Source organism: Terrapene carolina, unplaced genomic scaffold (genome assembly GCF_002925995.2).
Source record: "Terrapene carolina triunguis isolate 2854851 unplaced genomic scaffold, T_m_triunguis-2.0 Scaffold210, whole genome shotgun sequence".
NCBI classification, from domain to species: Eukaryota; Metazoa; Chordata; order Testudines; family Emydidae; genus Terrapene; species Terrapene triunguis.
The window spans coordinates 44,503,574-44,529,783 of NW_020664561.1; the positions used below are offsets into that span (position 1 = coordinate 44,503,574).

General features: G+C 40.1%; 1 protein-coding gene across 3 annotated transcripts in view; it reads right to left on the bottom strand.

Annotated features, from left to right (window-relative positions):
• Positions 1-2,136: 2,136 nt before the first annotated feature.
• Positions 2,137-26,210, bottom strand: part of LOC112109812 (mitoguardin 1) — a 55,059-nt gene continuing 30,985 nt past the window's right edge. For 2 of the 3 annotated variants that reach the window (XM_026655558.2, XM_026655557.2), the window contains exons 8-16: positions 23,056-23,156; positions 14,924-15,042; positions 14,663-14,735; positions 13,863-13,949; positions 13,562-13,660; positions 13,076-13,210; positions 11,514-11,567; positions 5,081-5,197; positions 2,137-3,604 (exon numbers count right to left, since the gene is read on the bottom strand). In XM_026655558.2, the coding sequence (XP_026511343.1) occupies positions 3,386-3,604; positions 5,081-5,197; positions 11,514-11,567; positions 13,076-13,210; positions 13,562-13,660; positions 13,863-13,949; positions 14,663-14,735; positions 14,924-15,042; positions 23,056-23,156 (1,004 nt within the window). In that variant the 3' untranslated portion in view covers positions 2,137-3,385. The remainder of the gene's footprint in view (positions 3,605-5,080; positions 5,198-11,513; positions 11,568-13,075; positions 13,211-13,561; positions 13,661-13,862; positions 13,950-14,662; positions 14,736-14,923; positions 15,043-23,055; positions 23,157-26,210) is intronic. The other variant, XM_026655559.2, reaches the window with a different exon arrangement.

The window sequence follows — 26,210 nt, forward strand, 5'->3', positions numbered from 1 at the left end:
AATTAATATATTTAATTTTTATCTATGTTCTACATCAGTGGTTCTCAAACTGTTGGTCAGGACCCCAAAGTGGGTCACGACCCCTTTTTAATGGGGTTGCCAGGGCTGGCGTTGAGACTTTGCAAGTCCCAGGGCCGAAGTCCTGCCACCCGGGGCCAAAGCTGATGTCTGAGGGCTTCAGCTCTGGATGGCAGGGCTCAGGTTACGGGCCCCCTGCATGGGAGGGTGGGGGAAGGGTCGGGTTTTGGCTTTGCCTCCTCCCCCGCCCCCACAGGGTCACAGGGCTCAGGCTTCGTTTCCCCCTCCCGGGGTCGTGTAGTAATTTTTGTTGTCAGAAGGGGGTCATGGAGCAATGAAGCTTGAGAACCCCTGTTCTACACCACTTTAGACTTAAAAATAATTGAGAGAGAAGGTGGGTGCAGTAATATCTTTTATTGGACAAACTTCTGCTGGTTAAAGAGACAAGCTCTTGAGCACCATGGAGCTCTTCAGGTCTTCTTCAGCTCTCTGGTGCTCGAAAGGCTTGTCTCATCTCACCCATATTGTTTTTCTCGTATCCTGGGGCCAACATGGCTACAACACTGCATATTAACAGTAATTGTTTCATTAATTTTTCTCTATTTTGCATTTTTTTAAAATACAAACTGCAGTTTTCTCATTTTGGTTATAAAATAGACTATTCAGTTTCCAGTCAATTCTACATTTATATTATGCACAAGCACAATGGGTTGGCACCTATCAATAGGGGCACGTTTGTTAGTAGGGTGGGAAAAACTGGGTCCACTAGAATTTAAAAGAAGACATTTCTATTGAACTTTGGTTTTGTAAAAACTAATTTCCACATCCTCATGAGCAGTGTTAGGTGGCAGTGTTCTAAACATCTTACGTAGAACGAAGAGAGGAGAATGGACAGGGCTTCCTTTGACATCATCCCAGCTGGTGAGGTTGCTGGGTAGAGCATGCTGTTTCCTTAATACTTCCATTCCCAGTTTGATTCTTAATTAAATATCTCATTATCCAGTATAATTCAGTTTTATACATCACAATAAATTGTTAAAATGTGAATTTGTGGAACTGTGTGCCTAGGGAAATGAGTATCTTTCTTTTGAACTAAACAGGAAAGGTGAAAGATTCCACACACTATCTGAAAATACTCTTTGGAAAAAATACATATAGTGAGATGCCAGGTTATGTGTCTTGAAACAAGACAGATCAGCAACAGTTTTTGGTATCTGTATTACACATACACATCAAATATAATTCTGGTTTTAACAATATTTCAGTTGACATTTCATACAGATTCACAAGTAATAACACCCTTCTTATATTCAGAATTTTTATCTTTATCCAGGATTTTACCCATGATTTTTTGGGATTGGTTTTTGCAATAGAAGCAGAAATATATTTAATGAAATACAATTCCAGTTTGTTTACATATTCCAAACTAGAAACTTTTAGCTACAAAGCTGCAGAGTTATTTGTAATTATCCCATATGAAGTTTATTATATATGGGACAGTTTCTCCCAATGTTGTGGCTGTTTTATGTCACACTGCTGGTGCAAAAGCAGTTAAAAAGCAGCCTGAAAGCCAGTGAGGCCAGCCATGGAAAGATCACTTCAGTTTGATATACAGGATCCTGCACCATCTTTACTCCTGACCGCTAGTGTAGGGAACGTGGCCAGGGAAAAGGAACTTGGCTACAAGCTCTCTGCACCCTGGTGATCCCCAGCTACTGTACTGGACCATATGGCAGTTGGCAGCCAGCACAAGTTACAGCAATCTGAAAGCTGCTCTAATATATGCTATGAGACCAAGAGAGCACAAAGCACATTTTGTCCACATCTAAGGATCCGGGCCAGAAAGTGCAGAGTAAAGAGAGTAGCTACTAAACCACTTACAATTTAGCATATGGTGACAATGGTGCTTGTAGTCTGCATTAGCAACTACTGTCAAGAAGTCACAAATGCTGGTGCCAGCACATTAAGATGCTACAGGTTATTCCATATTTTTATATATATATATATATATATATATATAATATAAAATGTTTTAATCTGTTTTCCTTTAAAAACTGAATTGTGGAAGGGCACATTAATACAAATAAAAAAAAATCTTACTCAACTCTCTTACTTTTGTTTTTGGACTATAATGCAACATTAAACTTAACACTTTCAGCTTTGGAGTCTTAAGTATCAGAACCTGGAACTCTGTAATCTAAAATGTTATTTTAAAAAGCTAAAAATTTATTCTATTATGTGTATCACTCAGATGCTGAAATACTCTATTCTTATAAAGTACCATAGAAAGGGTCTTTGGGGATTCTCTCAAAGGGATACCCATGAAAAAGTTTTTCCTCAAACTTTTTATTCTGAAATTCAAGACAAGACTACACAAAAGATTCCCTGAACTGAGCACCAGTGTGTACAGATACACACACACTTACCAAAACTCATATATAAAGTCCTCTCCCAAACCGAAGGTTGGCTTTTTGAAAGAAAAGACTGAGACTGATTTAATTGAGAAACAACATGTCTTTAGGTTTTATCATACAGCCTTACTTTAAAATATAGTTAAAATGCTACATTTGAACCAAGAATGATACTAGTTTATTCATAACCGCATCATTTTAAAAACCTAGAAAGATGGGTTTTAAACCAATTAATTAACCTGAAAAAACTGTCACTACTTTTAGAATATACCAAACAGTGATCTCACACTAGTGATTTCAAATGTCAACTTCAGTGATGATGTATTTACATATTTTAAGCCAACACCAATTAGCATTGAGTTTTTCGTGTTATTTTCACCTGCCCAAATGGTGACTGCATTCACTCCATTATGTTTCAATACAAAATGACTGCTTACATACACAAACACAATTTTAGAGCATAGTTAAATATTTTGTAAAGGTGTTTTTTGGGGGGGGGGGGGCAGGTGTATCACATAATAAGTTGAAAGATGTGTATACCTTGGCTGAAACACTTTCTAGACATAAAGCACATTGCAGAGTTTGTACTGAACATTTCATATAATAAGGCTTAAAGACAAACTCATCTAATAACTCCATATACCACATATCACATAATATCTGTGGCAAATGTACAGTATTTCATAAATAAATTTTACCCAAATATTGCAGAAAAAAAACTTTGGGGTACATTATATATATAAATACAGAGACAGCTGAGCTGTGATTTTAAATTTAGGTATATATACTGTAATATGCTCACCAGTTCTTTTCCTAATTTTTTTTTTTTTAAATCTCCCTGAGTCCATTCCATATTTAGCAACACAGTTACATATTCAGATGTTTGCTCAAAAATAGCAATGACAGCATTGGAGGGGGAAAAAAGGCAAGGTGCACTCAATTTAGGTTTTTTAAGCTTATTGTACTTTTTCTTCCAAAAGCCCATTGGCCACAATGTGTCCATGACCATTTATGCAACCACTGACATGCCTTAGTGAATCGGCTCCAAGGTAGGCCATTAAAAGTTCAGTGCGACGCATTAGCAATTGCATAAGATCTTCAGCTAAATTCTCCATAGTTGAATATCGCACCTTTTCAAAGTCAAAAATGTCTTTGAGGAAGTAAAGAACTTGATCCTAGTGGATAAAAAAGAAAAACCTGTATTTACTTATAGCAATATATAGAGTTTTGTTAAATATTAATTATACAATGTTATATATTTTTCCTCATTTATACATAATCTTTCCGAAGCACATATAAAATATGCACACAAATTTATTGGGCAATTTCTTACCGTGTCTAACTACCAACATTCATTTACTAACTCTCTTGACTGTTTAAAAAATAAAAAAACAACTTTAAAAATAGACACTGTCAGGTAGGTTTAGGCTCCAAAACCAACCTAATATGAATAGAAATGTTCATGATTAATATTTTTTTTAAGAAGTTGCATTGAGCTGAACTGTTGGAAATAAACAAACAAGAAAACTTCCAGCACTTTACTAGTGCATGGAAGAAAGGGAACAGACTATAAATAAGTAAAATTGACCAATCTAGTTTTACTGTTCACACATAATGAAGTGCAAAAATTAGACCAACGCCATAAATAGTGAATTGCAAATTATTGTCCTAATGTTGCAAGCAAACATTTATGTATACCAGTAGTCTCATGACTTCCGCTGGATTACTCATGTACAAAGTGTTACACAGACTCATAAGTGTTTTCAAGACTGGGGAGCCTATGTTCTGAAAATTCTTAGTGTGTTAATAACTTACAGTAGGGGTGGGGAACCTCCGGCCTGCTTTTTAATTTAATCTGACCCGCGGCAAGTCTCCGCGCTGCGGGGTGGAAGGCCTGAGCCTCGGCACCCCCCACCCTCCCGCGGGGCTGTGTGTGGCCCGCGCCTGAGCCTGTATCCCTACCCGCGTCCCAACCCACTGCCCCAGTTTGGAAACCCCACCAAACATACCCTAACTCCCTCCCAGAGCCTGCACCCCCACCCACAACCCAACCCCCTGCCCCAGGTTGGAACTGCCTCCCGCACCTTAATGCCCTCCCAGACCCCTACCTCGACCCAGCCCCGAGCCTCCTCCTGCACCCAAAACTCCTTATCCCCAGCTCCACCCCAGAGCCTGTACCCCCAGCCAGAACCCTCACCTCCTCCCACACCCCAACCTCCTGCCCCAGCCCAGAGGCATGCTCCCGCACCCTGAACCCCTCATTTCTGGCCCCACCCCAGAGCCTAGGGGAAGCCCTGAGCCTCTGCACCCCTTGCCCCCTCCCACGGGGCTGCATGTGGCCCATGACTGATTTTTTCTGGGGTCAATGGCCCCTGATAGAAAAAAGGTTCCTCATCCCTGATTTACAGTATAATTAGCAACATAGGTAGGGATTGTTTTTCTAGTATGGGGCAAATTAATCCCTGTTATTTGTGGCACTAGGCTACATTAATCTCTGGTATAACAACTGAAAATCAGGATGAATATTGACTAGCAAAGATTTTTTTATATAAATTATTTTTATCATAATGGTGTTCCTTTAAGTAAGATCCTCCCATCTGATAGGTGCTTTTTTATGTTAGATAAATGATCATTACAAAAAGGATGCATACCTTAAAGAAGCAGCATAAATCATAAAGAGAGTTTCTAGGTCCCAAAAAGCCCCATGCCAAAACAGGACTGACATGCTCACAAATGGCATAGAAGTGTGCAAAAAACCCGTCAGGTACCTGGTGATGTAAGAAGTAGAGAAAGAAGTTATTTTTCTCAATATAAATCCCTATTATATCAAATTAGGGCATTACAGACGCTCCCCGACTTACGCAAGTGTTTCGTTCCGGAATGCCTTGCGTAATTTGAATTTTGTGTAAGTCGGGAACGTATACCCGACAATTACGCAAAAAAAGAAAAGAAAAAAAAAAACAAAAGAAAACAACCTATTTCTAGCTTACGGAACTTTTTCTGTATGTAAGTCAGTCTCTGGTAACTAGCCAAACTACTCATTTAAATTACATTGTATATCAAGTAAGTGGAAGGATTGTTAAAAGTTTTCGACTTCAGCAGTATTTTAGAATATAAACATTTTGAAGGAATCTTGATTTAATATTGATATTCATACATTAATAATTTAAGGCTAGATGAGACCATCAAATCTAGTCCAGTGGTTCTCAATTTATTTACCACTGTGGGCCAGATATGCAGCTCTCTATGTGTTATGTGGGCCGCAACCACACAATCTGTATGGCCCTGAGGATGTCACATGGGCCGTAGTTGTGTGCTCATTGTGTGGCAAGCGGCCTGCGGGTTGAGAACCACTGATCTAGTCTAATACTCTTACGTAACACAGATCATAGAATTTCATCCAGTTACACCAGGATTGTTTGATTAAATCATCTTTCTGAAAGGCATCCTGTCCACAGCTTCTTTCGCTAACTTGTTCCAATGGTTAATCATTCATTGATAACGTTAGATCTTGTTTCTAATTTGAGTATGGCTGGCTTTAACTTGCAGCCATCGATTCTTGCTATGATTTTCTCCACTAGACCAAAGAGCCCTTTAGTATCTGGTATTTTATCCTTGGAAGGTACATACACATCATCATCAAATCATCTCTTGGTCTTCTTTTTGATAAACTAAACAGAGATGGCCAGAGGGTTGCCAGGGGCTTGAACACAGGACCCATGATGGCAGTATTAAGGTCCCACAAGGGAAGTGGATCTTTCACAGACGGTTGGAGACAAATCACCCCCATTAGACATCTCACCACCATGGGGTTTGAGAAAACTGACTTGCCTTTGATGGGTGGATGAAATGCCAAGATCGCTGCTAACCCTCAATGGACTGAGAGACAGACTGAAGACTGAAGATGTAACAGGTACTCCACAATGTCCTGAATGTACGCCAGCATTGGCTGAATTCCCCAAGCAAGCAACAAACTGAAAATTGCTTACACTTGGCCAAATAAGTCACCCTAGTAGAAGGCTTCCTATTGTTACACAACACCTGTCCAACAACTTCCAAACTTCATTCCTTCTGCTCATCTAGCCTTGCAAGCATCCATGCCATGAAATAAAAAGTATTGAGTGCTGGATGCAAAACATGACTATGGTGTTGAGTCAGTAGGTCAGGACGAAGAGAGAGAGATATGGGAGTCTGAACCAATAGACCGAGTAGGTCAGAGAACCAACATGGAGCAATGAGAATTAGTTTGGCATGATCCCACTTCAGCTTGAGAATGACCTGTGGGATGATTAGCATCAGAGGGAAGGCCTACATCACATTCATTCAATCCCCAGTTAAGGTGGAAGGCATTGGTTAAGGAGCCTGGACTGAGACCCACTTGAGATTAAAATTGATGGCACTTCTTGCTGTCTCTCGTTGCAAACAGATCAATAGCTGGAATACCCTATTCCATGAAGATGGACTTCAGCACAGTGGACTTTAGAGACCACTTGTGAGTCTGGGAGAAATTCCGGCTGAGGTGATCTGCCAAGTGATTCTGGACTCCAAAGGGACCCAGCAGACTCCAAAAGGGTTTCATTTATTTGGAGATCAACTCTCCCTGGAGCCGAGGACTGAAGGATACCTGCAACTTGTGTGTGTTCTCTTGTATGTACTTGGCCTGGATCCCAAGGTAAGATAATATGCCCGAGAAGGTCCTAGTATGACCTGAAGTCCTCAGGCACTGATGAGGAAGAGTTCGGTATTGCAGAGTCATCCAGAGAGGAAGAAGAGTAGTGCAAGGCCAACGGAAGCTGTTGTAGTGGGCAGGTTCCTGCATGAGAGGGTCAGTCTGGACCAGCTCAGGAAGAATGACCTGTAATAGATGTGGCTCAGGAATAGAGAATGCAGCTGGAATTGGCAAGCTTGCCCTGGACTATATCGAAGAGTGGGATCTACCAGACTGGGGTACATCCCAACAATTCCAAGGAGGCAACTGGGAATAGAAGACAGACATTGGTGGCCAGTGGGTACTAGGCCAGGACCCCTATCCCTGCTGCAGGAATAGTGTCAATCCTGGTACCAATGATGATCTGAGGTGCTTCGAAGGTGAAAGGGAAGAGGAAGACGTCCCTGAAGCCTCCTCTGATGGAGCAAACAAACCATCAGCCTTGTCCGACATCTAATATGAAGAACTCATCAGTATCAAGGATGAATGAGTGATCAACGCCATCGGTATCAGGAGAGGCATCAACCATTAGCCAGCACTGGAGCAAACGAGGTGCCAAAACCTTTGTCAGCACCAAATCCAACAAAGGGGTCCATAGTACAGACAGCATCGGTGTCAAAGAAAGCCTCTGCACTGATGATTTTTTTGGTACTGCAAAAGATGTTGGCTGTGACTCTGCAGTCTGAGACCCGGACAGTGCATAATGCAGTACCAACGAGTGAGACAACTACATGACCTGAACAGACAACGGCAATGGTGCAGCAGAAGATGATGATGTAGAAGCCATGGCAACTGACAGGGGAATCAGGAACGGAAAGGCAGAGCAGATCAGATGTTGCTCAATATGCCAATGGCATGAAGACTATCAGTGTCAATGCTGCCATCACTGGTATCGAACTCAACAGAAGCCCCCTGGCCAGAAACAGAGTCAACAGTACAGAGTCCAAATGATCTTGGCATGATACCGGGAAGTGGTTAGATGGGCCAGCTCCATCACGCGTACCACAGGACTCACAGTGCAAGTCAGCACTCCTCTTCAACAACGAAGAGAAATCCCTCCCAAGTCCTGGAACAAACCTGATCGGTGTTATGGGACCTGTTCCTCAGAAGAACCAAGGAAGGAGAAAGATCTCTCTTCCTGCCAGAGGGAGCCCCGGATATTAGGCCAGAAGCCACATTTCAGGTTGGCTCCAAAGGAGAGCACAGGGCCAGACAATCTGAATGGAGGTTCCCATTGCCAAAGTGGGCCTCCTGGTTTGCTCTAAGAGTTTCCGTTTCAGATGCAAGTCTCTCACCATCTAAGTGCTCTTCTTAAACGACTAGCATATAGAGCACATTTCCTTAATGTGCCCCTCTCCATGAGTGTGGGGGTCACTACTGGGGATAGTCAATGTTTAAATCCCAGTGAGGGCATCGCCCCGGGCAACTATCTACCCTAACTACTGTAACTAAATCTAAAGGTACTACTAAGCTATAATAACTAGCAATGAATTATATACAATAAATTCCCAGAGAAACAGAAAAAACATGAGGTAAACCACCACATAGAATGCACCAACTGTAGCTACAGGTGGTGAAAAGAACCTGAGGCGGGTTGGGGTGGTGCTGCCCTTAAATAGTCTGGTGAGGGGCTAGTGCCACCGAGCACAAGCGCCATCCCTATTGGTTCTGCAAACATTTTCGGCTTTAGAGTGCTGGGGGTGTGCACACCTAAGGGGAATACAAGTCTGCAATCATTTAAAGAAGAACTATATTGATACAGTGATGTGATAACTAAAGATTCCTGTCACTTATTCAGACAGTATGATTTTTAAATGATCTTTTACAAAGAGTATCATTACAAGTGAAGGCAACCTTCTGAAGAATGGATTTGTTAAGAATGGCCAACATGATTTGCCTGAGATCAGAAGTCAGTGGCAGAGAAAGGACTCTCCGGGTGCTAGCTGAGATTCAGGACAACTAGATTAAATTCTTTACTCTGCCACAGACTTCTTGCATAATCTTGGGCAAGTCACTTAGTCTCTATGGCTCAACTCCCCTTGTGTAAAATTTGGGGATAATGGTACCTCCATATCTCACACAGGAATGCTGTGAGGATAAATACTTTGAATTCCTTAGCATTTAGATCAGGGGCAGGCAAACTTTTTGGCCTGAGGGCTGCATCGGGTTTCGTAAATTGTTTGGAGGGCTGGTTAGGGGAGGGGGTTGTGGCCCGGCCCCCACCTCCTATCTGCCCCCTCCGCCCCAGAGCCCCGCCACCCCATCCAACCCCTCCTCTCATTCCTGACGGCCCCCCCGGAACCCCTGCCCCATCCAACCACCCCTTCTCCCTGTCCCTTGACTGCCCTGGGAATCCCTGTTCCCTGCCGCCCCATTCAACCCCACCTCCTTCCTGACTGCCCCCCCGGGACCCCTGCCCCCATTCAACCCCATTTCCCCCCCGACCACCATCCACACCCCCGCCCCCTGATCACCACCCCAAACTCCCCTGCCCTCTGTCCAACCCCCCTGCTCCCTTACCGCGCTGCCTGGAGCACAGGTGGCTGGCTGCACTGGAGCCGCGCCGCCACCACGCAGCACAGAGCACCGGGTCAGGCCGGGTTCTGTAGCTGCGCTGCCCCAGGAGCTCAGAGCCCCGCAGCCCAGAGCATTGTGCCAGCGGTGGAGCGAGCGAGCTGAGGCCGCGGGTGAGGGGGAACAGTGGGGGAGGGGCCGGGGACGAGCATCCCAGGCCAGGAGCTCGGGGGCCGGGCAGGACGGTCCCGCGGACCAGATGTGGCCCCCGGGCCGTAGTTTGCCCACCCCTGATTTAGATAATATGGTACTGGGGGCCATGTAAGTACTTATATTCAGACAGGACTAGAGCCAGATCTTGACTCCAAATTCTGTGCTCTACCGACTAAAACATTCTGCCTCTCTTGTAAGTGTGTCTTCAAGCCTCAGGGCATGGCTACACTACTAACTTACGCAGACCTATGTTGGGTCAACTTATAGCCACTGCAGTGGTACATGTCCACACTACTCTCCTTCTATCAGTCATGCGCCTCCTCACCAGGAGCCATTCCACCAACTAAAGAAGAACAGTGTAGAGGACTGAGAGCCCCCCCCCGCGCAGCTCTCAGCTCTGCCAGGAGTCCAGGAGGCAAAACTGCTGCGATTGGGGAGCTGGGCAGGGGCAGCCAGGCTCTTGGCAGGAACCCCAGGCAGCAGCCCAGCTTGGAACCCGGTGGGCAGCTGGACTCTAACTGGAGCCCCCCCGCCCCTGGGATGACAGGCCAGGAGCCGATGTAAGTAACGCACAGTGTATAGTGTGTCGCCCTAACTAAACTGACATAAGCGCTATGCCTCTCATGCAGGTGGAGTTATTATGTCGGTGTAGTAGGGCACTTACATTGGCGGGAGCAAGGCTGTAGTGTGGACACTGACAAGGTTAGGTCGATGTAAGCTCCTTACGTCACACATACATACCCACCCACCCCACAGAGTGAGTGAGTCTTTCACACAGTCTTTCACACTCACCTCCCAACACATAACTTGTATTATTGTTGTTGTTACTTCTTGATACTTCCTGCAATGCACATATATTCTCTGTAAATTTATTCTTTCGAAGTGCTGTTATTTTAGTTTTTTGACTAGTCTATGCATTTCATAATTTTTATTTCTCTCTTACGTTTAAATTTAATTCTTTGATAAGTGAGTTAAAATGCCTAACCTGTCATGGCTGGAGTAATTATTCCTATGGTAACTTAGAAAAAAACCTAGATATAATTTTTTTTTTTTATTCTACTTGTGGCGCACATCCGCACATTACCTTGATATTGGTGCACATAACAAAATTCATTTCACACATGGATGGAAAAGATCAGAGGGAACATTGCACATGAGTTGTCATCTTATCTTCCACGAATCCACATTAATTGACATGGTAGACTTTACTCATGTACACATTTAAGTGTCTGCAGGCAGGGCCGGCTCCAGCTTTTCTGCCGCCCCAAACGGGGTGTGTGTGGGGGGGGAAATGATAAGCGGCGGCAATTCGGCGGTGGGTCCTCCCTCTCTTCCTCTTGGGTGGCAACAAAGAGGAAGAGAGGGAATGCGGGACCTGCTGCCAAATTCCCGCCGAAGACCCCGACGTGCCACCCTGATACTGGACGGAGTGCCGCCCCTTTGAATTGGCCGCCCCAACCACCAGCTTCCTACGCTGGTGCCTGGAGTCGGCCCTGTCTGCAGGATCAGGACTTTGTACTTTATTTCTTTGATGGCACATAGCATGACTTCAAACTCCGAGTATTCTAAGAGTTGGTCACTCAAGTTTGGTCAGAATCTCTGAATTATAAAATTAAACAGGCTTCAGATTAGATCTCAAGACAATTTACCTTCATTTGCTGCCTTTTTTGCTTCAGTACTGACCAGCAGCTTGAAGCCACAGCCTAAATATAAGAAGAAATTATTTACGTAACTTTTACACAAGAAAACTGACTATTTAAAAAAGCAGCAGACTATAGAATCTTGCATGTGATGACCAGTTATTTCCTGAATTTTAATGCTGTGATAGCATAAGTTCAAACATAAAATGTCATCTGTTGTGAATAGCTCATTTTACTATCAGTTCATATTTCTTATATTTAAATTTAAAAAAATGAAATTGTGTATTCTTTCCCAGAAATTCTGTCCCATTTTGCATTGGTGCCAAATTGTATTTGAATTACTAAGCCTAACTTTTTTTTCACAATTTAACATTAGCAACACTTACATTCAACCTCGCTGACACACAGTCTGTTGTGTGCCAAAATGTGTGTTCCAAAACCATAACTATCTCAGATTTTAAAAGGAAGCATATGAATACATGGTAATGGCCTTTTTCACTTTAAGAAAGAATACTTGAAATAGTTTTGCATACAGCTGTGGAGTTTTGTCCAAATAAGGATCTGAGCAATACAACATATTGATGGCAAATCTAGGCTCCCCTCCCCGCATAGCACATACCATTCAGATGGAATGTGATGCTACTTCAATACCATAAGGAAACTTGCTACTCACAAAACACAACTTTACCACATATGCTACAAAAAATATGTGCCTTACCTTTTTTCTGTAGAAGAAATATTTCAATTGAAGGGTAAAAAATAAAAAAGGAAAACCAGCAGTTTATAGTTCTAAATAGATGCAATGACAGCAACATCTCTCACCTATGAACAATTGGTCACACCACAATCCCTTCCTTCAAACATGCATGGATAAGCTCAGTTATTATGAACATTTTCTAGCAAGCAAAACAGGCTGATGCACCTATGAAAAAACCTAAAAATTCTGTTCTGAATGTTTGAGTCTTTGTATATTTTACAATGCCTGCTACTTTTCCATACCCGACCAGTACAATTCTAGGATATGAACTAATACATTTCCCCCATAAATCAGTATATCTTATTTCAAATGTGACTAACATATACACCAGCCCTGCAAAATTCTACTCATCCAGGGCAAATAGTTATTTTTGCCAAGTGAGTACAACAGTTTTTTCCATTATAATCAATCGTCATGGCAAAGGGCTGGCAAGTAAGTCTGGTAAATTTTAAATTAAGATTTTGCAAGGCTGACACAGCGTAGTAGTTTTTGCTCAGGCGTATTTTAGGATTCAGCTATGGTTGGAAATGGAATTACCTCTGACATAGAGAGAAAGGTCTCCCCAGATCAGAGTTGAAGCTACCCATTGTGGTTACTTGCATTGTTCATAGCCCATGGATAAAAAGGATGAGTTTAGCTGCTACAGATGCTGGTATTTTAATCTTTAAGAGTAAGACAGGTATCTATTCCCAATAGTATACTCATTTTAAAATTTTAGAAAGGAATGTTGAAACTAATGTAATTTTATCACGTCTCCTATCAGTTGCAATAATCCATAAGAATCTTAGTATAAGAAATTTTAAAAACTACTTACAGTTTCTTTAAAGGAGGAATTTAGCCAGCGGTTGTTTACTACGTTCTGTATAGATGTGGGTGGATTCTCTAAATCTTCAAAGGAATCCATTAATATAAAGTCCAGAACAATGTCGTAAAAATTTAGATTTTTCACCTGCATTCAGTTAGAATAAGATCAAAATAACTTAACTTCTCTTTCAATACTGGAACAGAGCATAAGCCAGTATTCCATACTCTACATATATCAGGCAGATTTATCATCTTAAGTTATTTAGGTAACATTAAAAAGCATTTCACTAATGGAAAAAAACCTGACATTGCAACTCAGCGGTACAGAAGTTTTAAAAAAATAGAAGTGGAAGCACATTTCTCTAAATCATCTAAAATATAAAAAAGCAGCTGGAATTCTAATACTTATGAATTAATAAATATCAATTTTGAGAGGGAAACAGGTTGTGTAATCAAGTTTAATGAGGAAAAAAGCACTACAGAAATCCAAACTTACCCCCCTGGCAGCAAGTTCCATTTCAGTATTATCCCAGTGATCTGTTTGCTCTAAAAAATGTATCATTTCATCAAAGACCTCTTCAAATTTCTTTGGATTCTGTGAAATAAAACCAGTTAAGTGTCATATTTCCTAGTAGGATGACTTGTTTTAGTTCTAAACTCTTAAAAGGCAAGTGTTTTTTGTTTTGTTTTTTTAATATGCCCAAAGAATTATCATGGTTAACTCCAGGACCAGACAAATTAACTTTGATCTCTGGTTACAATGAATAAACTAAAGGAACAACAAAAAAGGAATTTACCTTTCGAGCTCTCACAATTAAAGCAGACAAAATTTTTCTTCCACTCTCAGCAAGAAATATTCTGTTAGCTGTTTCTGAAAGAATTACCTGGAAAAATTTCCAGGCAATACAGACCTATAAGTACACAATTTATTTATAAAGAGAATTGCACTAAATGAGGCTATTAGATTCTTTAGTCAAATCAAACTAAGAGATGCTTGATATTAATACAGTATGCAAGTACAATACTTCTAACCCATCCAAAAAGATGGGTCTCCCATCCAGTGATGCACATCATTATCAAAGAGGCCATTCAGTTTGTCTTAACATATTGGCCCAGATTCAGAAAGGTACTTAAGCATGTCCTTTAAATTGAAGTATCAGAGGGGTAGCTGTGTTAGTCTGGATCTGTAAAAAGTGACAAAGAGTCCTTTGGCACCTTGTAAACTAACAGACGTATTGGAGCATAAGCTTATGCTCCAATACATCTGTTAGTCTTTCAGTTGAAGACACCCGAATAAAACAACGTTCTGAAGTAGATAAAATGTTACTCAAAATGCTTTAAGAGCAATGAAACCCCCCCCCCCCAAAAAAAAAACCTCACTCCTTCGGTGATCTGAATATTAAAAAATAATATGCTGCTCTCATAAACAGCATTCAGAAATTACAATATATAACTATTACACTAAAAATAGGTCACTGCAGAAGTAGGGCGAGCCAAAACTCTTAGCTTTGACCTAACTCTGCTCCATTTAAGTTATACATATCGTAGAAGAAAGAGAATGTATGTGCGTGCACCCCATTGATAACTAAGTATTTACCTGAAAAGCCTGTCGAATACAGTGAAGCTTAGCAAGAAAGTCACTGTCCCCCAAACACTCCAACATTTCAGTCCTACATAAAATGGAAAAAAGTTGTAAACTATATTTAAAAAACAGAAGCACAGTACAATTTGACTAGGATTTATTTAGAAATAGCATCCATTACTCTGAGATTAGGGAATTAAATGCAGTATTATGTAGAGTATTTATTTTTACTCCTTGGCTTTTCTTGGAAGTTAATTAGTAAATACAAATCAATACCTTAATATTCTGGAATAAATTTTGCCCTCTTCTGCTAAGTGCATAGCTTCTTCATATAATGGACAATGGCAAAGAGACTCTAGACCATAGGTATTTCGGATCTCTCGGTGTTCAGTAAGCTGAAAGACATTTTTTGTTAAAGCTTATTAACTAACTTGCTAAAATGATTTTAAAAGTAAAATAAATTAATTCAAAGTCTGCTTGATACTCTGATGAAAGGAATATCCTTTTCTATGTTGGTTAACTACATCTATAACTGGTCAACATTCAATACTAAAAACAAAAACAACATTCTAGAACATTGTGGATTTTAATATGAAAGCTATGGTTTCAGATTTGAGCTTCCGAAGAGTTAAATTGTAGAACAGATTCAGATTAGTTTGTTTTGAATTTGAATACTTAAACCCATAGGGTTTGTTGAAAGGAAATGTCTCTCTGCTGGTCACGAAGAATAAATTGATGATGAGGCACGGAAAGGGGCAGGAGGATCACATCATAAAGAAAGCTGGGAATGGTTATAAAAAAAATCACTGTCATTTTCCTAGTAAACGTGGCTCTTAATTACTAAAACACATTTCCTACGATTAAGACATTACAATCCAGTGTTTTACTTTGGGTGCCAAAAAAGTCTCTTCTCTGTCTACGGTTTTTAATATTTGAGTTTAAACCTTTGGCTGACATTACTACAGAAATGCATCATTACCCATCCCACAAAATGTTATTAAGTAAAATAATATTTAAACCATTCAAAAAACATTAATGTAGAGCATCCTATGTTAGGAATATCATAATTTTTCACTCTGCATAGCAGTGGCTGGTAGGTTAAACAGTTACCATTTCATTACAAACATTACATCATTCTTATTATCTATCCAAAAAACTGCAGAGGCAAACATTTTTCCATTTACTAAATGGCTAGAACACACATTTTAACAATTTCAAAAAAATTTACTTTACAATATTACTGCAGATTGCCTGAAAAGACATTTTGCACTTCTAGGCATCAAAACCCTAATTTAGAAATGTCTTAAATAAAACTAACTTTTACAAAAATTAAAATATACTCTATCTGGGTTTTTAACATATTTATGTCCCTGTCTTCTAGATATGTTCAAAGTTAGACAAACAACTGTTACTATGTTTCCTTCAAATACAGTCTTTCCTTAACATTAAGTTTTAAGATGATGATGTTACATTTAACTTCAAGTTAAGAAAAAAAATTATGGGCACATTTTTCCATCATTGGAAATACATCTCTGTAAGTGGTGGCAGGAGAAGTTCTACATGCATATTGATGAGAAAAATATACTCCTGGGTGGGCCTTTTCTGTAGTCCCTATTGGAGGAAACCCCAGTGACTACAATGGGAGTTAGCCCAAGTAAGGATTATGGCCTTGATTCAGGAAAGCACTTAAACATGTGTTTAAATTCCACTGATTTCAATGGGACTTAGTGTGTGTAAGTATTGTCCTGAAGAGAGATGCTTTCCTGAACTGGGTTCTAAAGCAAGACTTGGTACTTAAGAGAATAAGTGAACAATAAAAACTTTAAAAAAATTGGTAAGATAATATACTTAGAGCAATTTACAAGCAATTAAACTAGCATGAAAATTAACAGTTCTGTCTTAAGAGTTTTAAATCTTTGTCCTGTCTTGTTTATTTGCTGGTTCAGCAGAATGGACTAGGATAAACTGACTTCCTGAAATAGATCTGCAGCTGTGACAACATATCAGATTAAAGTTTTGATACTAGTTAACAATAGCATCATATTCATAGTAACAAAATTGCCTAAAACATGTTTAGAGAATTTACAGTGTTACTCTCTAAAGTTGCTTTATCTTATTTAATCAAGAAAGCAACAAGTTCTTTTATGTGAAGATTGTCAAATGTGTACTTGAGAAGTTGTAAGTAATATTTTAGCTGATTAGCAGTGGTAGGAATAAACACATTTTTTAGTATTTTTCATATTTGAGGTATAAACATACTTGTTGTGCAAGTTTTTCCACTAGTTTCAGAATAAGAAAAAAACCTTACTCCATGTAGAATCTGTTTTCCAGTGTTACAGCCCAACAGTGTTTATAGAAAGGTATTTTTCAAACTTTAATGTAAATATTTTCAAAAAGAAAAAGCATATAATAGGACACACTGAATCATACTAATGTTAAAAGGTCCAATCCAACGCCTTCTGAAGTCAACAGACTCCCCTATGCTTTATTTCACCCACAAAGCATGAGAAGGAATACAGGTAACATGAGGCCTGATCAGACTTCCATGGGATTTGTATCAGGCCCCATGTTACCTGTAGTTAATAACTCCTTCTTATACTTTGCAGATGAAATAAAATAGCCACACACACTACAACAGCTGAACCCTATGAGAAAGCAACTGCTTTCTTGACACATTCCAGTCAAGTCAACACATGTAGACAAAGGAGATAATTTATAAGTTAGTTATTACAGCTATAGAGTATTTCTATTTTACTTAATTGTCTGTAAGGGAGAGTTAAAGACCTGAAATGCCCTAGACAGGGTACCAACAGTGTTTTCACTTTCCCGGATATGAAAAATAAGTCATAGCGCTTTCATAACAAAGAAAATATTAAATTACTTTAAAATGTTCCTAACAGTGAAACTGTAATAATATTAATCTAAATTAATAAAGTAAAAAATATCCAAGTCAAAATCAAAAGGAGGCAAATCTATTAGTAAAATAAGGTTTGTGACAATTATTTAATCTATAAAATTTAGACGCAAGTGTACTGATGAACATGCAGTTCTTTCATAAAATTAAAGGACAATAAAAAGAGGTGTTTTACCTCTATTGTGGCTCGGTTTTTAGCAGCAGGATTTCTGGAATCAGAGAACTTAAAAAAAAAATCAATGTAATAAATTTTAAGTCCAAAGCCATCAATGCATTCCAGCAGCTTCAGAAATGGGGGGCTTTGTCTGGAAAGGCAAGGGAAAGAGTGTTGTCTAGCTTTTTGAAGAGTAACCCCCCACCGATCTAATGGGTGGATCAGCTGCCTCATGGGTTTGGGAGATGACTGGCTTGTCTAGGGGGTGCAGTGAAGCCCATATGGTCCTATACACCCCAAAAAAAGGCACATAAGCCTTCTTCCCCTGGTTGGGGCTCCATCTCATGACCAGAAAAACAGCTCCCACTCTGAGGTTAGGACCAGGATTTTTGGGGTCTGGTGTGGGTATTGTGCTACTTGCCTTTTTTGGGACTGACAAGGACTTTCCCCCTCATTGCCAGACTGGCCAGGGTTATTTTTGCCTTTCCCATAGCAGCCCAGGAACCTAGTGGGCTGGTTAGAAGGCAAGGGTGAAGTTCAAGTTGTTGCAACTTGACAGGTGTCCAGTGCAGATACTTGTTCGACAGGGGGTCTGCTAAATTGGAATCTGAAGTGGAGTTAGAAGCAGCAGCTGGGGAACAGGGCTGGGGTTCCTACTGTATGGCACAGGGAAGAGACAACTCTCTTTTCCCCGGCCCCTCAAGGACAGATGCGTCCCAGCAATGGGTTAGGACCAGATGTGGAGAGGTGAGGGGAAAAGGGGACTGACAGCAGTCCTCCACCAGGTGGAACAGATTATGGAGGGAAGGATGATCTGCACTGGGCAATATATTGCTGGATAGCTCCCAGATGAGTTAAATTAATAAAGTTGCAGCCTAGTTAAACCACATCCCGTGTGTCTTGTTTGTCCCAGAAAGAAAATGCTCTTGGAAGCCAAGTAGAACCAAAGGGTCTATTCATGACCCTGCTCTGGTAACAAAAAAGGTCTGTAACTTCCTGCCCCCCCTCGAGAATTCCTGTCAGAACAGAGCAGGCTCTCTCACAGGAAGGGAGCCAGAGAAGGGAGTATGGCCCGGGGACTGCTGGCTATTCTCAGCTACCAAAATGGCTCCTTGGTGGCCACTCTAGCCAACCATAGCCCCTACTTGAGACTGAATTGTTCCCAAGCAACTGCTAAAACTTGAGGAGCACACAGATATTTTTAAAAGTCTAAGTATCACTGTAACATAGCTGAGGATCTGGGTCAGAGTGCCTGTGGTCTCCAGAACTCACCTTCTACACAACCTTCAGGCCCAGCCCCATTCCTCATGAGTGTCCCCCCACCCCTGGAACTTTTATTTCTAACTGAGTCTAGAATTTATGGATGTGGTCTCACTCAGATTGCATGGAATAAATTAAATGGTACTTTCTTCAAATACCTTCCTGTTGTAGATTTCAAGAAAGTCTTTTAAAGCATAAAGAAGAGCAGGACCCTCCCAAATAATGTATTCTGTTTCTATAATCAACACAGTGTAAACAGGAATCAGGTTACTGGGTCTAAAAGCAAGAAACAAAATTTGTAGTTAAATTTCTTTAGCTGCATCTACCACTCAAACTAAGTGTCAATCCATTAGCAATTAACTAGGACAGGAAAATTAAAAGGGTACAACTGTCGTGACATCTGTGTGCAAAAGCTGCTTCACTGGAAGTTAATGTCTCTGAGAAATAATGTCTGGCAAAGGAATGCAAGTACGATCAAGCAGTTGGCTTGAAAATTTCTTCTATGTCTGACTGACTTCTCTTAGCTTACAAAGATATCTGAGCCAGACGGGAATGTGCTCTAACTTTAACTTGAAAAAGGTGCCTGTACCAATGAATAATCTTTGAAAATACGTCTGCAACAATATCATCTCATCTGCCCATTTCTTCTTTCCCCTTCTCACCATAACACAATTTAAAAGTTCCTAATGTCTAGGAATGGTCAGTCAAATTCTCTTTCAGAAACAAGGTAAGGGCAAAAGTTTCCCAATATAATTTCCTGGTCCAGATAAAACCTTGAGGGGCTTCAAAAGGAACAATAAACTTGACTAGTAATTTGAAAAGGGGAATTTGCCACAATTCCATCACAAAAGGTGAGAAACACTGAAGCTCTAACATGTAACCTTCACATCCCCATTTTTAACACAGTGGAGATAAGTCTTGCCACAAAGGGTCAGATACTATAGTGTTGAAACTCAGACAGAATTAACAACATATAGAGCATGGAATGTTTCTTAAAGAGAACCTCTCATGCTAGCACCAAAGGGAGCACTAACTCCATAATTTGTAAGTCCCTGAGGCATACTACCTCCAAGATTTTAAAAGACATATTCATAGCTTTGCCAAAAATTCCTAAGAAAGTACTGTCTGACTCTTACAAACCACTAACAAGAGAATGTATAATTCAGGATGATTAGTAAGATTAACTAAAATCAAAGAACAAGATGAAAGAACAGTTTGTCTGGCAAAGAAATGGAACAAGAAAGAAGATGTACAACAGCGACAGACAATAATGGATAAGTAGACTCCATACCCCGGAGCAGAATGTAGAAACTTGTGGTTCATTCCAACCCCATGAAGAATACAACCTACTCCTCGGTGATCACAATTCTCTACCAATAGCTGAAATACACTGAGAAGTAATAATTGTTGATTCTCCTATATGGACAACAGACTGCCTCAGCTTTTTTTTTTTTTAAAGTGTTTCTCCTCCCAGAGACAGGACAAGCTTCTACTGGGAGCAAGTGCAGGTTCACCCATCAGAAAAGATGGCTGCCTTGTTGCCTAGTTTGGAAATATATCCTTTTTTTAAAGTCCGTGCGTGCGTGTGAATTAGATAACCCACATTAACACAGTTTAATTCTTCACCCCTCTCTTATGACTAGACCACACAAAGATACTTGAGTATGATACTGCCAATAAGTTAACGAACCAGATCCTTTAGTTCAAGCTGTGGTGGCTCACACTTTTAGATCCAGAAGTCTCGAGTTCAGACCCCACATGTAACCAGGCCAGGGGCATCACATCAAATAGGATTGGTTTCCCAAAACTGGGCTGCCTGAAAGGTGAATTATTAAATCTCTGAAAAGTTTTTTTTTTTTTTTTTTTTTAAAATGGGATTTTTAGAATTTTTAAAAAAAAAAAACCAACCCCCCCCCCCCCCCCCCCGTTGTGTCAGATGTCTCCAAAATAGTAACACCTCCAAAAACACTAGTAACTTCAGCTCACAGAGTTACCTCTGGCTTGCTCTAGACAACTTTGGGGACGATGAAAACTTGGACAACTGTGGCTGAGGTAAAGATGGAACATCCCCTTTCCCCATGGTTAGGGACTGGGAATACTGCAGCTCAGGTTTCAACCTACAGCTATGATGTTCTAGACCCTCTAAAGACTATCAAAATCCTCTTGCAGGTTGAGGTGTAGAGGAGGCAAGTTCAGATATTTCAAATGAATGCTAAAAACACTGTTTATACACTTTGTAGTCACTTTTAAACATCAAAGGCCTTCATCACTTTTCTCTCTAGGGTATTCATATGAAGATGTTTCTCATTTACCAGGCTTCAAATGTGTTTCCACAGCAAGGAGGCTCATAAATGGTAATCAGACACCATTTGACTCATGGTGGGTAGTCCTTTATTGATTTTTTGTTTTTAGTATGCATTCCCCTATTTGTGGGACTACTCAACCTGGATTGAACTAGAACGAGGCCCTGAAGGTGTTTATTCCCACAGAAACAACTGTGGGGAAATAAAATATATCCCAATACACTTCTGAATGATAAATCTGTAGTTTCCTATGAACTTCTGAAGATCAAGGAAGTGGCAAAGGACTTCCTCTTCCAACAGAAATTTCATTCCTAGGGAAGTAACAAGTAGGATCCCCAAATGAATGTCACTGGGAGGGGTCACGACGTTTAGGGTATGGTTGCTAAGTGGCCACGACAACTGAACAGGAAGAGAGCATCTTACACCATTTTCTGTGCTTTTGGGAGGAAGGGAATCAGAACTGGTACTAAGGGTATGTCTGCACTGCAGTCAGGAGGTGTGACTGTAGCACAGGTAGGCATATCTGATCTAGCTTACTAAAAACAGCAGTGAAGCCACAGTAACACAGGCAGTGGCACAGATCACTCTCTCAAATACAAGCCTGCATGGCACCCTCGATACATATTCAAGTGGCAAGCGCATGCGACTGAATCTTCACTGCTATTTTTAGTGAGCTAGCTTGTTCAGCGCTAGCTTGTGTATATACCTACTGTGCTACCATCTCACCTCCTGACTGAAGTGCAGACATACCTTTAGTGGCTTTAGAATATCAAGATGGTGAGACTACCTTGACGATTTAGAAAGGCAACAGCCAGGGCTATTGTTCTTGCCAGTTATAACCGTGTTTCTTAAGGAGACAGTCACTTTAGGCTCTGGATAGGAAGAATCTCCCCCACAAAACATATCAATCTCTCTTACTGAAAGACTGTGTCCCCTGCCTGTTACCAAGCAGACACAAGATAACAGACTGCATTCTCTCTGCATATCTGCTTAAATAGTAGGAAAGCTCATGTAAAAAATGGGAGATGACGGGGTCTCTCATTTTTTCTGTATCCTCTTGAATTGACAGCACTCACTCATCTGAAGGGACCTTGGATAGTCTTCTTCTCCAAATTACAGGAAAGGGCAACTAGTCACAGGAGATATATTCCTTGTTAGAAATTACTTTTCGTCATAGACTGCAAGTTACTTTGAGCTTTCAAACTCAGGGAATTTTGGACGGTTACATATGATCAAGAGTTTAATTGCAATCCATTTCAGATAATTCACTTCACAAGGGAAGCATCTTCCCCAAAAACCTTTAGATTATGGGTAGGTGGCAGGGGGAAAATAATACAGTTATTTAGATGGTTGGTACCATCCCATCTAATTTTGCTTCCTCAGTAATCAGAACCATTATAGGTGTTCATAGATATCCAGCTCTGATACCCAGAAGGATGGTTGTTTACACTCGTTAGCAATTCATTTTTAGAAGGATGGATAACTCATGGAATGTGCCACCAGGTGACCAAAAAACACTAAAACGACAGTTTTGAAAGCAAAACAAAGAGGACAGGAATCAGTGTGATTGTGACTCCATTGGTCCAAGGTAAAAAAAAAAGTACTAGGAAGTTGTCTGCAAAGGGAGGCTTTTTTCATGTAAGATGCAATTTATTTCCCCCACAAAAATTAGTAGCTTTTAATTTACAGTAAGAAATGAGAAACATTAGTAATCTATTTATTTTTCATGAAAGAAAGATTCTAGTATGGTTAAAGAAGAAATCCTTCTGACTCTTACCTCAGCTGCTGAAACAAAGGAGTCTGTTGATGCAATGCTCAGTGTATCTCGCAGACAGAAATCTTCTGTGTTATCCTTCACAGTTATATCGGTATCTTTATCTTAAAAATGAAAATAAATCAATTTACCAGTTTGTCATTTTCTTTGACAGTCTATTGATTTAGTTACAAGTCTTGAATTTAAATGGCATTTTTTAAGAAGCCCTTCCTTTTAACTTTGTAACAATAAGATGTCATATATCTTATATGTAAAAGTTGTTTAAGCAAATTTTGATATAATGAATGCATTGAAAACTTTGCAGTTTTAGTATCACATTTATTTTGTTGAGGTACCTAGAAAGCTACAGCATACAACTGGAAGAGTAAAAAGTTACCAAACCAAACTCTTACTCTTCTTCCCAAGACACACAATATTTGGGTTTTTTTTCCCAGTTTTTATTCGCAGTGTGGCTTTATTCACACCAACTTCTTTTGCCATATACGAGACTTCCAATGGAAAAAAACAGCAAGAAAGATCCAAAGATGCTTTATGGGTTTTGTCCTCTCAGGCTCTTTTTCTCTCCTCAAACATCTACTACTTCACTAAACTAATTTAAATAATCAACTAAGACTTTAAACCTTACAAAATGTCAAATAATTTTTTTTTTTATAATCAGGACATGTTATGTGTGGTATAGGCTTTTTTAAAAAGAAAGTTAATTTTAACTTTTAAAACACCCAATTAGGTACATCCTATCAGCTTCAAAATATAAAGAATCCTAGAAGTACTTAATGCATCTTATTGCTTCAGGTTTTTATTTCCATTCATTTTTGTAATATTTTAAATATACATATCCTTCACAATTTTTTTTATAACGTGACCAATATTCAGTGTGATCTCAGTTGTACTGATCATTTAAAAAAGGAAGAACGAAAAAGAAAACTATAATTCTAGTTAAACCAGTTGGGGGGGGGGGGGTGTTGGTTGGTTTTGTTTTTCAAATTATCCCAATTCTGTAGTTTTTCCATTTCACTCAGCTTGGACAGTAATCAGAGTGAAATCAGTTTATTTTCTGGTTCTCATTCTCTTAAAAGGGAACTGCAAGGGAAAATTTAAACCCTCACCCACCTCTCCTATCTCCCCACAACCCTCTTCAGTGAAATAAACACATCCAGAAAAATTTCTAGCAGCATTATGATTTTTAAAACCTTCAACAAAGCCTATATTTTCCACTAACATCACATTCTATTAATCTGCAATACAAATCCTTTTAATTTGCATTTAACTTTTTTCAGATTTCAACAATTGCTGCACACACTGCCAGCGTATATGGTTTTGTTTTCATCATGCAGAAGCACTTTCACAGAAGGATTAGATTCATAAGTCATTAAGTCAAATCTTGGCTTGATGTACTTCATACTGCATTCTCAACAGAGCACAGGCATTTATCTTGGATTACTTTACCTTCAAACATTACACGTGTTGCTAAAAAGTCTGTTTTATTTCCAGCAGTCAGCAACAACCAGCTACCCAATGTCATCCAGATCAGTTACTATGGTTATACTTTATAAAAAACACTATTATACAGCAAAGTGGCTGCATGCCAGTTTTACTGGAATGGTTTACTCATCAGTTGAAATGCTACAATCCACATGATCATTTCAGTAATTGTTATAGATTTAGAATGGCAGCTCAACAATTATGCACTAGATATCAATAAATTAACAAGATCAAACTAAATATCTATCTTTGAGAAGACCCAAGGAAAATATATATATATATTAAAAGTCTGGACAAAAGCTTTATTAGATATTGCTATACTGCATTCAGTCAGTCAGACTGAATCCAACTTTACATCATAATTTCACTATTATACATTGTGACAGGTTCCCCCGCATGGGGTGCCACTTGATGTACTGGGGTACCACTGAGCCTGCCTGTTCCACCAGCCTGGGTTCCCTCACCCTGTCCTGCTGAGCCAGGCCCTCAAGCCTCCTCCAGCACACACACAGGTAGGGCCACACCCAGCTGCAGAAAGACACGGACACCGAGATCAGCTGTGAGTGGGAAAACTCAGCTTGGGAATTGTCCAGCACTCACGTGCACACCCCCTGTGTAATACACAAGTGTAAATCCAAAATTGTATTGTCCTGCACAGAAAACTGTACAGCGTAAGCTCATGAAATTCGCTCCTTTCCTCAATGTGGCGGAAGATATGCACAGCTTTCTGCCCCTCAGTTATGAATTGCACGAACTGGTTTATAGAAAAGAAAAACAAGCTTATTAACTACAAAGGATAGATTTTAAGTGAATATAAGGGATAGCAAACAGATCAAACCAGATTACTGAGCAAACAGGCAAACTAAGCGTAATACACTAAAGAAACTGGCAACAAGTAGTAATTTCTCACCCTAAATGTTGTTTTAAGCAGGTTGCAGAGTTTCTTGTAGACAAACCCTTCTTACTTGCAGCTTAGAACTCCAGATATTCCTTTCACAGGCCAGACACCTTCTTGCCTGGGATAGCTCAGTGGTTTGAGCATTGGCCTGCTAAACCCAGGGTTGTGAGTTCAATCCTTGAGGGGGCCACTTAGGGATCTGGGACAAAAATCAGTACTTGGTCCTGCTAGTGAAGGCAGGGGGCTGGACTCGATGACCTTTCAAGGTCCGTTCCAGTTATAGGAGATCTCCATTCCCCAGATGAGTTTTAGGTGTTTTCAGCAGTCATCTTGGGCGGGGATTCAGTGACCTAGATTAACTCACTATCCTGCCTTAAATAGCATGTACATATGGCAGGAATCCTTTGTTTCCCAGTTTGATCCCCACTCCCTATTAGTGGAAAAATACTAGCAGGACAAGATGAGGTCCAGTACCAGGTGACATGATCACATGACCCTGCAGTGTCAAAGCAGCATCTCAGGAAGGTGAGAGATTAGCATCTTCAAAGTCCTATTGTTCTTCTTAATGGCCACTTGACTAACCAGCCAGCCTGATTCATTTGGTCTGGTGGGCATTCCACAGGTACAAACACTTTTGCAATTGATACATAGTCCATATTGCTAACTTTAGATACAAAAATGATACAAGCACACAAATAGGAAAATCATATTCAGTAAATCATAACCTTTCCAATGATACCTCACATGACCCATCTTGCATAAAATACAACTTAGTCAT